The sequence below is a fragment of the Alligator sinensis genome, unplaced genomic scaffold, assembly GCF_000455745.1.
Source record: "Alligator sinensis unplaced genomic scaffold, ASM45574v1 scaffold300_1, whole genome shotgun sequence".
Taxonomy (NCBI): Eukaryota; Metazoa; Chordata; order Crocodylia; family Alligatoridae; genus Alligator; species Alligator sinensis.
Window position 1 is genome coordinate 321,100 of NW_005842240.1, and position 12,197 is coordinate 333,296.

Consider the following 12,197-nt stretch of genomic DNA (forward strand, 5'->3'; position numbering starts at 1 on the left):
GCGGCCGCGGCGCCCGGGGGTGGGTGGGGGGAGGGGCTCGCGGGTCGAAGCGGGGCGATGGAGGAGGCCGGGGACCCCTGGCCCGTGAGTGTGCCATTTTGTGGCATCCCTAAAAAGGGTGACAAGGCATGCAGGATGCTGTGGCCCCCCTGGTTGAGTTTTGCTGTTGGAGAGGGGCGGGGGTGGCTCATTCTGCACGTCTTGCTTAAATGCTGCTTCCTCTTTGCATCACAACTGCTGCTGTGAGCGACGAGGTCCTGGGCTACACGAGCCTGCATCCTGCCCGGATGTGGCATCTCGCGTTTTACGCTGGGCTGTGTCAGGTCGGCGGCAGTGGTCCCTCAAAGACGAGGATGACGTCTCTCAGGCTCGATGGGTCCTCAGGCGACTGAGGAGCCCGATTCTGGATGCGCGCGTTCTTCCGCAATGGGGGCATGTGGTTGCGCAGGGGGGGAGTGGGATTTGCAGCCCCAGGTTGGTCTTCTCCTTCCTCTGCTGCCGTCGCCGTTCCACCTCGGCATCGAGTCGTTGGGCCTCAAAGTGGCGCGTGCCTGGGTGGACCGGGTGGCGCCATGCCAAATGGTCATCAGCTTGTTCCTGCCAGCTATTGGTGTCGATGCCTCTGGCCTTGAGGGCGACCTTGAGTGTGCCTTTGTACCGTTTCCTTTGGCCGCCCTTTGAGCCTTGGCCAACAGAGAGCTGGGAGAAGTGAACCTGGCGAGGGAGGTGGTTCTTGGACATCTGGACGCAGTGGCCCGTCCATCGAAGTTGATTTCTCAAGAGCAAGACTTCAGTGCTGGTGGGCGCGGCTTCATGGAGGATGCTTGCGCTGGTCTGGTGGTCCTCCCATTTGATCCCCAGGCATCTCATGTTTTACACTGGGCTCTGTCAGGTAGACAGTGGCTCTCTCCTCAGATCCTGAGATCACCGGAGGCAACTGATTAACCATCTCTGTCAACTTTGAAATGTTTCCTTGAGGGTTAAGCTGAGCCCAGATGCTTTAATGTTAGAAACGTGCCCCACAGGCTTTATTCTGAGCACATCTCATGGCTGGAGTCTTGGGCTTTTATAGGGGATAAGCCTTTTGTCACTTGATCACTAGAATTGTTAAACTGTTCCCAAAATTTCCATGCACATTGACCTTTGGGCAGAAACCACATGTGGATTTGGGCAAACAAGTGCTTTGCAAACAAATGTTATGATTTATTTAAGGGAGTTAAAAGAAACAGGAAATTATCTTTTAATATAGGGTGCCAGCAGCAAAGGGAATCAGTCGCAGCAGCTGAACGCTTCCATGCAGGAGGAGTCAAGTCGATTACCCACTGCAGTTGTAAGGACAGCAGGGGATTTGATTCAGGCAATGCTATCTCAGGGTCTGGCAGTGGCCTGACAAGCATCATGATAAACCACAGCCTAATTGACTCACCTGGTTTTCGGCCTGATTGGCTCACTTGGTTACAGAAACAGCAGCTTAATATACCTCTGGCACTAATGATCTCATTTGCATTGGCAGTAATTAGTCTCCACAATTTAGAAACCCTTGAGGCATTTCAGTGATATAGCAAGTCTGGCAATTGACAACTAACTTTTTATTCTGCACTCTTATCCTTTACACTTTTGTATTTCAAACCTCTCTCTAGTCCGAGTCAAGAGAATCCCTACTTGCAAGGAGGAGAAGTTCGGATGACTTCTGGCTCTTAAGAAGTCACTCTTCTGAGGCTGACAATGAGCAGGATGTGCAGGTACCAGAACATGTGAGCAGCTCAGCACCTGTACCTCTTGACAAGGAAAGGGGGCGTGTGAAATGCCCAACTTTATATGGGATGACTCCTTTATCTATGTAGTTGGTTGACTCAGTGAGAGACTGTGTAATCATGTGTAAAGTTGCTGGGTTAAAAGTCCTGCCCATGCCTGTGTAGTATTTACTGGAGCCTGCCTACCTTTCCATGGGACGAGGGTAGTAGAAACAGGATGCTTAATTGTAATGGAAAGACACTTCTTAGCAGTATGTCTGCGCTTATCTCTCCCAGGTCTATGACCAAGCAGTTGTTCCTGCCCTTGAACTTCATGCACTGAACAATAACATCAACATTATGTGCATGTAGGTGGGCAGCTGCATTTTCTGTACAGGTGGCACAAACATGCACACTTAGGCTAGGGACAGAAGTTACACATAAACCGGTTTAAGTGATTAGAAACTGGTTTAAACCTGTAACAAAACAGAAGTTCAGTGCACAGAAGCTGCTTTGAAAATGGCCAGAACTGGTTTAAGATAAACCTGGTCGAATGTAATATCAGACTTAACTGATTTAGGTAAAAAAAAAATCAGGTTTTTTTTGAACTTCTGTCCCAGACCTTAGGAAATGTGCAGTTAAAGCTCTAACCTTGAAACTTATGGTTGGGTGTCACTTCAGAGTACGTGTTACTGGATATTGCTTGGTTTGTGACCTGAGGCTTTGGCAGGGATGGAGCTTCATTTTCATACCTGTTTGACAGTAGTTTGTTGAAATCCCCTGAGATATCTAAGAAGACAGCTTAGTTGATTAGGTGTCCAGTTACTTAAACTGGTCTAAAGGGATCCATATGTAAAAGTCCTACAGTACTTTAATGTTTAATCACTGGATAGCATTGGTTGGTGTGGGGTGGGGAGTGTTATTTATTACCTATGTGAAACTAAGTAGCTTGTTGAAAACCCCATCTGCTGACTCTTAAATCTTCCCTGTTTTTTTCTGATGTGTTCCTCTTATTGAAGAGTGATTTCCTTTTATCAATGTTATTTATTTTATTTTTTTTGCCAGTTAAGATGACATACTAGTCAGATGTTTTCCTTATTTTAACTTTGTCCCAGGAAATCCCATCATCTGTGTATGAGAAGGACCAAAAACTAAGCACTTGCAGCAGGAAAAAATCTTCACATGTTTGGCAGGACCCATGGACCCCCCTGCAGGTACACAGGATATTTTTCTCTTGCAGAGGAAATACCCAAGGGCAGCATCTTGCTTGATTTCTGACATTTGTGTTCTTTATCCTCCTCATCCATCTGTCCTCACTTTTTCATTTTATCTAGATTTACACACAGAAATTAGGGGGCATTTTCATAGTTGTGAGTGTGTTTAATGTTCCTTACATATACAAGTAGCATATTGCAAAGCTCCCTTAATTTCATTGCTCATCCTTAACCAACAATTGGCAACAAAAACGGGAAAATCCTACCCTGCCCTGCTCTACATTTCCCCTCTTTCTAAAAGTCAGGGAGGAGACATTGTCTCTACAGTGTGCTCAGCAGATCCAGGCTGTTTGGGTCCCATGGAAGAAAGTTCCAGAGTTTAGACCTTTTATGGGAGTGCTATACATAGACCCTAGTTTAAATCATGGGCCCGGCTTGTGAATATTGTGGCCTGATCGTGGTGGGGGCTGCTATTGTCATAATGTTTTTCCCACCCCCGTGATTGGCTGAGGGGGCAGGTTTAGGGTTATCTGGCTGGCTGAGCCCGGCCCCCAGTGCCAGGCTGAGAGCAGGGATCAGGAGTGTCCTGGAGTGGGGATAAAGGGTTGCAAGACAGGTGTAGAGAGGCTGGAGTGAGAGTGGCATTGCGGGCATTTGGGGGGGTTGCTGCAGCAGAGGGTAGCATCAGGGTCCCCTGCAGCTCGGGGGCTGTGCCACCTGCTAGCAGCTTGTTTTCTGGCTGCGGGAGATGCAGGCAGACTGCAGGAGGGATCAGACTGAGCCAAGATTAAACGTAAACTCTCAGAAATGTTGTGTAGTAGATAGATGTGTGAGACTGACAAGTTTGTTCCCCAAGCGATGAAAAGGAAGCTTCGTAGTCTGGATAGCTTAAAGTGAGTGGGACAAAATAATGGAAACTGTTCCCTGTGGTTTAATCTTGTGCTGTATCTGGGAGAATGGACATCGTGAACTAACTGGGATAGTAGCCCCCAGGCCAGAACATTAATAAGTAGCTGCTGAGAATGAGGTACCATATTTTGATACTTACTTAATTTTCCTGAGTTTCAAAAATGCTGAGCACCCTGATAGTTTCATAGTTAGTAGGGTCGGAAGGGACCTGAGCAGATCATCAAGTCTGACCCCCCATCACAGACAGGAAAGAGCGCTGGGGTCAGACGACCCCAGCAAGGTGTCTATCTAGCCTCCTCTTCAAGACCCCCAGGGTAGGAGCGAGGACCACTTTCCTTGGAAGTTGGTTCCAGATCCTAGCCGCCCTGACTGTGAAGTAGTGCCGCCTGATGTCTAGCATGAATCTGCTCTCTGTCAGTTTCATAGTATCATAGTAGCTAGGGTCAGGAGGGACCTGAACAGATCATCTAGCCTGACCCCCTACCACAGGCAGAAACGAGTGGTTCCAGATCTTAACCACCCTGACTGTGAAGTAGTGCCTCCTGATATTCAGCCTGAATCTGCTCTCTGTCAGCTTATAGCCGTTGTTCCTTGTTACTCCCGGTAGTGCTTGGGGGAACAGTGACTCTCCCATTGCCTGCTGGTCTCCCTTGGCCAGTTTATAGATGGCCACCAGATCCCCTCTCAGCCTTCTTTTATGGAGGCTGAACAGGTTCAGATCCCATAGCCTATCCTCATAGGACCTGCCCTGCTGCTCCCTGATCATGCGAGTGGCCCTCCTCTGGACCCTCTTGATGCTATCCACATCCCTCCTGAAGTGCGGCGCCCAGAACTGGACGCAGTACTCCAATTGCAGCCTGACCAGCGTCGCATAGAGGGGGAAGATCACCTTGGACCTGCTCGTGATGGATCTGTGGATGCATGACAAGGTGTGGTTAGCCTTTCTGACTGCATCCCCACATTGGCGGCCCATGTTCATCTTTGAGTCAATAATGACTCCAAGATCCTTTTCTGCCTCTGTGCTGGTGAGAAGGGAGTTCCCCAGCCTGTAGGTATGCTGCTGGTTCTTCCTCCCCAGGTGCAGCACCTTGCACTTGTCAGTGTTGAAACCCATCCTATTCTCATCCGCTCACCTCTGTAACCTGTCCAGATCTGATTGCAGCTTGTCCCTCCCCTCAGCTCCATTTGGAGTCGTCAAAGAAATAAGGCTGCATTGCATCCAGTGTCTCTAAAGTTACAGTCTTCAAAAGTTTGCAGCTTGAGACTCTCATTTTTCTTAGTGCTAGAGAGAAAGGCTAGTACCTACAGCAGTTGATTTCCTAATAGCCTTATCTTTTTCTAGTTTCTTTATTAATAAGCTATCGTCCCTATCCATTTCCCATGTGGCAGTGTATCACTGCAGTGCATGTACTTGAGGCAGGAAATATACTCCCTCCCCTGTCCAGGGTAAGGCATAAGGCCAGTAAAGATCTCATGAACATTTCTGTAAGAATGGGGTGTCAACTTGGTGCTCTGCCAAACACCAACTAAAGTTCTGTGCAACTGAGTTTGCCCGTGTTTCAGCTGAATGAGATAGTCTTTACCTCCTGCACTAAAATATTCCCTTTAGCAGTGCTAAGCTGGTGCTTCATTGTACTGTAATGCTACCATCTTTACTTACCTAGCATATTCACCTTTTCCCTAAAAATTAGCCCTCCAAAATTGGGGTGCATGTCTTTAGTGGGAAAGGTGACTTTTTGTGTTGTAATGGCTGCTCAGGCAGTCCTCCTATCCCAGCCAGGGTGGGAGAGACGGAGTATACAGTTCAGTGTTGAAAGTAGTTATAACCCTCACAACCACCCATGAATTCGCAGCAGCTTTTGGCTGAGCAGTCAACAGCTGTTGCAACAGCTGCAAGAAGGTTCAGACCATAGCTTTTGCCTGAACAGCGCTGTTCAGGATTCAACCATGTGGTCAGGATTCCCTTCTATCAGGTTTCAGCCATGACTGGAATAATGTTTTGGTAAGGCAGAAGTAAGAAAAGAAGTGTGTGTGTGTGTGGTTTCTAGTGGAATTTGATTTTTGGTACCTGGATGGAGGGAAGAACAATGGGATTTTGTGAAAGAGGACCACTTTTTGTGCAGATGATTTTCATTCTGTTAAACTTTGCAGAAGGCCTACTCACCTCTGGATTCTGGAAAGAAGAAAGCTACCAGAGATTGGCTAACACAGAAGCATGTTTCTCTTGTGCAGGTAAGACAAAAAATGCATTTGGCCATTTTGGGGTTGGTTTTTTTTTTTTTTTTTAACCACTATACTCCAAAACACAGTGTACAAAAAAACATAAACTGCTCTGCACCTTTGGGAAGGGGAAGAAAAAGATATAAAATGAGAAGTGGAAAGGTAACTAAGACTGTGAGCATCTTTTTGAAATGTCAAACTTCCTTGCAGCTGGGGTTTCAAGCCCCAGTGAGGCAGTTCTCTGCATTTTGAGTATTTTAGATAAGATCTTAAAAATAATCTGTCTGCAGAATAATAACTAGCAAGTTTTGCGCCTCAGGGAAAACCCTGCTAGTGTGCTCTGGTGGGGGCAATCTTACCTGCCCCAGGGACTCGATGTCCCTGGTTGCTGCTGCTGTGGTGCAGTCTTCCCACTGCAGATTACTGCTGTTGCTGCTACAGCAGTGGCAGGGTGTCCGTGCTGCTGGCCACTACTGCAATAATGTGGTGGGGCTGCTGCTGCTACTGTACAGACTCTTGCAAGAAGATACCATTCTGGCTTTTGGGAACATCTTGCATAGGAACTAAAACTAGTTTAAACTTTGTTTTTATTGGCTTAGTTTATGTGGACTGATGACAAACTGAAATTAAGCTTGTAAAAGTAATGTTTAAACCAGTTTCAGCATGTCTACACTGGCAGTTACAGGGGTGTAGGTTGTAGCTGTATTGGTCTAAGGACATAGGCAGACAAGGTTCTTTGGGTGAATCTGGCATCTTTTATTAAACCAACTTAAATAGTTGGAAAAAATTTTTAGGATGCTTTCGGGTTTAAAAAAAATGGATCCAGACCATGCCATGACAAAAAATGCAAAACCTGCCAACGCATCTCCACCACCCCCACGATTACTACATCCCACAACAGAGCCATCAGCATCCCTGCATCTTACAGCTGCACCTCCAGAAATGTAATACATCTCATGCAGTGCAGCAAATGCTCTAATGGAAAATACGTAGGAGTGACCAAACAACAACCGCGCACCAGAATGAATGCACACCGGAAATCTATTAAAGACAAGAACACCCAATTACCTGTGGGGGCACATTGCTCACAAGAAAACCACTCTCTCTCCAATCCCTCAGTTCTAATCCTCAACGGGAATTTACAAAACACTTCTCAGAGATGAGCCTATGAACTTGACTTCATCAACCTCCTGGATACAAAAAATCATGGACTAAATATAGACATTGGATTTATGACACATATCCTGCCTGACATCTGACTCTCCAGGTACCTCTCCACTATTTAACTGCTACATTGATCCCCCTTTTCTCTCCACCCCCACCCAGCCTGTCTCTCACCTGCTGACCCCTCAATTTACATCTTCACTTGACTGCCTGTCTTGCATGTATACCAGCCCAGCCTCTGGCTTCTTTATTTTCATTCCATCCAGAAGGACACACCAACTGCGGAGGCTTCCTCAGCCTGATGAAGGGTTTTTAAACCCGAAAACTTGCTAAAAATTTTTTTTCCAATTATTTAAGTTGGTTTAATAAAAGATATCAGATTCACCCAAAGAACCTTGTCTACACCGACAGTTTGCACTTATGAAACTAAACTGATTTTAAATTAGCTTAGCCAGTGGGGCAACCTGTCAAACGTAGGCCAGGCCTTCCCTTCTTACTGCAGTTATGGTCCCTGTGTCTCTTTTGCATTATGGGTCTGGCTCTGAACAGTATAAATATTTATTGTAGAATTTTAAAGTTTGTTGTTGAATTTTTTCTATGATGTTCAGAATTGTTTAGCCTTTTAAAATTAAACTTGTAAAAGGCACCAAACTGATTCCCTAGGAACAAATACCTGGTTTATCTGCCAGAGCTGGTGGAACAGTGTCAGAAAGACTCTCATTGAGCCCATGTCTTGGTCTATGAGAGATTACCCATTCATTCCTTGGCTTTGTGTTGATGCTGCTAAGAAGGGTACTTGCTGCAGCAGTGTACGGGATTAGGCCCCAGGAACTCCAAGATGGATTGAGAACCTCAGCTCAGTTTGAGAATTACCACTCCTTTTAACTTTGCTGTGTGGTGTATGTGACAACTTTTTGGGAACCGCTTCTCTGTATTTGTATTTTCAAAGCTGTGGATTGTGGGGGGATGAGGGTGTTGGGAAGGCTGAACAGAACCTGGCTTGTGCAAATATTTGGAGTGTAAAATACAGGTGGGTTCATGACCTGAGATAGGAGACAGATTTTAAATCTCTGCTGCATTTCCAGTCCACAAGATTTTCTTCTCAGCTGGCAATTCTCACATGCTCCTTCTTATTTTTCTACTATCTTTTTTTCAATAGTTTTTGTTATCCTTGTCCATTTTCCTACACTTAATTTGACTATCTAAATATAATGTCTAGCTCTGGTGTCAGCCCTTCCACTTAACTCAGGGTATGCCTACACTGTAGTTGATGGTGTGATTACAGCACAGGTAGGAATGCTTTAATTTACCTAGTATAGGCAACAAACATAGTGAAGCTAGCATGGGCTTCTGGGGGGGGGCAAGTAACTCAAGTGTCATCAGAGCTCCCAGCAAGCTTGTGCAGCACACACAAAAGCCTTTGCTGCTGTACTTGCGCTGCTATTTATATCCAGACTACCTATATTAAAGCAAACATGGGTGTACTCATCCGTGATAGCTGTGGCTTTGATTGCAGTGTAGACCTGCCTGTTGTTTACTGTGCATTTTTAACTTGGAGGCCATTCTAATTGCTATTTTGATTCAATATTTTTACTTCACAGTTTTGGCTGGTATTTTGTTGATATTTTTTAGGCGGTATCTAGTGAAAGCAAAGGCATTACTGATTCTGCCAAGACCATCTTAGATGAAGAAGATTATTTTGTGAAGGTAAGAAATGCACACGCTTTCCATTTGCAGCATATCGTGATGACTACATGGGAAGAAGACCTGAGGGTGTCAGAAGTTCATTATCCATCACTAGCTGATGGCAAAATGTCAGTTCCCTAAAAATATGTGACTTCTGGGCTAAATTATGCTTGAATATATACTAGGGCAGGAGTGTTCGACTCCTGGCCTGTGGGCCAGATCCAGCCTGTAGGGCCAAGAGCCATGTCATCCAGCCTGTGGGATTCTCCTTGGGTCTGAAAATTCAGCAGCTGGGTAGCAGTTGCAGCGTTAATTGTCACTTCCCTGCTGCCAATTTCTGGACCTACAGGAAGTCTCACAGGCCAGATGGTGTGGCTCTGTGCGCTATATTATGTGCACGGAGCACTGGGGTAGTCTGGGGCCCATGGGGCAGTGATGGGGGCCCATCGGGCCTGATCCATCTTGTGGACTGGCCCTGTGCCACTCATCTGGCCCACAGGGCCAAAAGTTTGAACAACACGGTATTAGGATAAATTGGAGCAAACCCACTGGCAACTGAGCACAACCTGTGATATAACGCAGGCCCCATATACCTCGTTGAATCCTTGTGCCTTGGCAGTGTCTTAGGCTTTCCTGCTCTCTTCTCATAGTCTTTGAGGCCTTTTGCTTGTCATACTAAAGATCCTGATTTGTCTGGGATCCAGGCTTCGTGGCTTATGTAGTCCCAGAGGAGCCAGAGTAGATATTCTTGTGAATGCTTTTGGACTTACTGTCTAAATGGTTGTTTGGGCCTGTATTCAGCTCACATGGTCCCTTCCACTCCTGCATTCCTATGTTCTTCATTAGAAGGCATCTGTAACCAGTGGTATCTTTGTAATTAAACTTATTTTAGCTCTATTATTAGCCTTTGTGTATTCCTGGGTGTAGTGCTGGTGTTGCCTGGTGTTCATTTGAGGTTTGGTTTTTGTTGCTACAGGATTATCTGTTATCTTGGTCATGTATTAACCTTACTGGTTACAGACTAGTTCCCACCACTCGTGATTATTCCCAAAATCAAGATTACTGTATTCACTTGACACATACACCTTTCTCCCAAAATCAGCCCTCCAAAATTGAGACGCATGCTTTAAGTGGGGAAGCTGATTTTTTTTTTTTTCTTCTTCACTGAAATAGAAGCAGGGTAGAATAGAGCAAGCAGACACTGTCACTCATGTCACCAAGAGGGCAGCCATTTCTCCCTAGATCTACAAACAGCAGGGGGGAGTCCAATGTCAACTCTCTCTCCACCACTGGTGAGAGACTAGATTTGGCTAAAGAGCTACTGAGCTGGCTGAGGGTGAGTGAGCTGCTGCATGCAGTCTGCAGTATCAGCTTGTAGTGTGGAAGCAGCACTTTATTATTTACAGAACTTATATGAATAACTATTTAACAGTAAAGAAGTAACGGTTTTGCTTCTGCCCTTGCAAGGGTTTGGGGCCTACCGTTGTTGCCGTCCTGCCACAGCAGGAAGGTCCTGCTGCCTTAGCTAGATTCTCTCCTCGTGTACCACACTTCCAGGACAGTCAGTTTCCAGGAGGACTTGCTCTGTCACATAGTCAGCAAGGACTTAGGAAAAATCTTTTTTTCTATGTTCTGCCTTCCAGAAACAAGGAGCATGTTTTATTTGGAGGGGTGTAGTATGAGGAAATACAGTACTGTCCATTGCCTGACTTCTGAAGGCACACCAGAATCTGTGGGGTTAACTCAGGTTTAACAGTCTGCCTTCAACGTGCACGCACAGGTGCAGGCCTCTTTAGCTTACTGGTCACAAAAGAGTTGGCTCTCATTCTCCTGTCCCTTCAGGCAGCTTCCATTTAATTCTCCTTTTCTAATTAGACCGAAAAAGCAGGTACATTACCTGGCCAAATTCCTACTCATCTCTCTCTCTCTCAGCTACCCTCTCTTTTTATTTGCCCCCGTATTTTCCTGCCTTTCCCACAATGTCCTTCATTAATCAAGGGAATCCTTTAATTGATTTTAATGTAGTCTCGTACCCCTCATTGCCTTGCTGTCCCCTGCACCATGTGCCATATTCTACTGAGAGAGAAACTAAAATGTGTTTGCTGATTAGTAGTGGGGAGCTCCATGATGTATTTGCTAGTAATTCATGACCCATTTGGCAACATACTCTGTTCCTCCTGGTAGGCCACCACTATCAGGCCCCTGAGGAGAGGATGCATTGCAGAGGGGACCCTGAATAGAGCCATATAACCAGTTAAAGGCCATCACTCATAGTAGGTCTTCCTGCTTGATCACCTACTTGCCCATTTCTGTCCTTTCGTTCTGTTGAATCCTTCTGTTCAGATGGGATGGGATGAGGGCGTTTCAGTGGTCATGGCTTATGCTCTTGAACTGCTTTTTGTAGAAAACTCTAACAACCTTTGTAAGTCTCTGTCTTCAGAGGTCTAACTACATCAATATTCTCCATGTGTCACTTAGGAGGTGGACAGGTACTTGAATCACAATGACTTCTTAAATCTGAGGAAGAAGGAGATCCAATACAAGAAATGGCTTGAGCGTGTTTCAGAGCCACTGCTGCATAAGATTGAAGACAAAGTTGACAGCCAGTCAAGTGAAGAAATAGAGGAAAGGAAACGAAATCAGCTGGCTCTCTATTTAAACTACTGTAATAAGAAGGTACCAACAAGGAATAATTTTATCAGTGGAAAGTTTTTAATCATTGGGAGTTGCTGACAGAATCAGTGACCTCGTTATTTTATCTCTTTATGTATGTGGTGTGGAATAGCCTGGGGATCAGCATTAGTCTGGTTTACAACTTGTCTTTTGTTCTTCCTAGTGGCATAAATAAGTGTGTATTAAACAAAAGTGTGTTGTGATGTATTACATTAGGTATATATGAACAATTGTATTGACCAATATATTAGCTAAGTATGAAATGGTTCTATGTTGGATTTGGTCAGTAAGAAAACATTGGGTTTTACTGCAGCGGGCTGTGCAATGTGTTCATGAAAGCCTTGTGTTAAATTAGTAGTGTACACTTATCCAGCCCCTGCACAAAGACAGGCACTTTGAAAAAGGATCTTCAGAAACCACTCTTGGACCTGCTTGAGCTGACCAAGAGTGAAATGGTTGGAAAAGGTTGGGATTTAGGCACTTGGCTGACCCGGCTAGAGAAAGGTCTGTGTCTCTGGTTATGGTAGCATTTCTATCGACTCTGGAACTTGAGCTGTGAATCCTGCCCTGGAACCACACCTGTGTCTTGAAAGGGAGA

At 45.5% G+C, this 12,197-nt stretch overlaps 1 protein-coding gene across 6 annotated transcripts in view; it reads left to right on the forward strand.

The window, feature by feature from the left end:
• Positions 1–8: 8 nt before the first annotated feature.
• The window catches only part of FAM228B (family with sequence similarity 228 member B), a 41,428-nt gene continuing 29,239 nt past the window's right edge, over positions 9–12,197 (forward strand). For 5 of the 6 annotated variants that reach the window (XM_025208601.1, XM_025208603.1, XM_025208600.1 and 2 more), the window contains exons 1-6: positions 9–84; positions 1,641–1,754; positions 2,849–2,947; positions 6,008–6,088; positions 8,873–8,947; positions 11,405–11,602. In XM_025208601.1, the coding sequence (XP_025064386.1) occupies positions 58–84; positions 1,641–1,754; positions 2,849–2,947; positions 6,008–6,088; positions 8,873–8,947; positions 11,405–11,602 (594 nt within the window). In that variant the 5' untranslated portion in view covers positions 9–57. The remainder of the gene's footprint in view (positions 85–1,640; positions 1,755–2,848; positions 2,948–6,007; positions 6,089–8,872; positions 8,948–11,404; positions 11,603–12,197) is intronic. The other variant, XM_014521677.2, reaches the window with a different exon arrangement.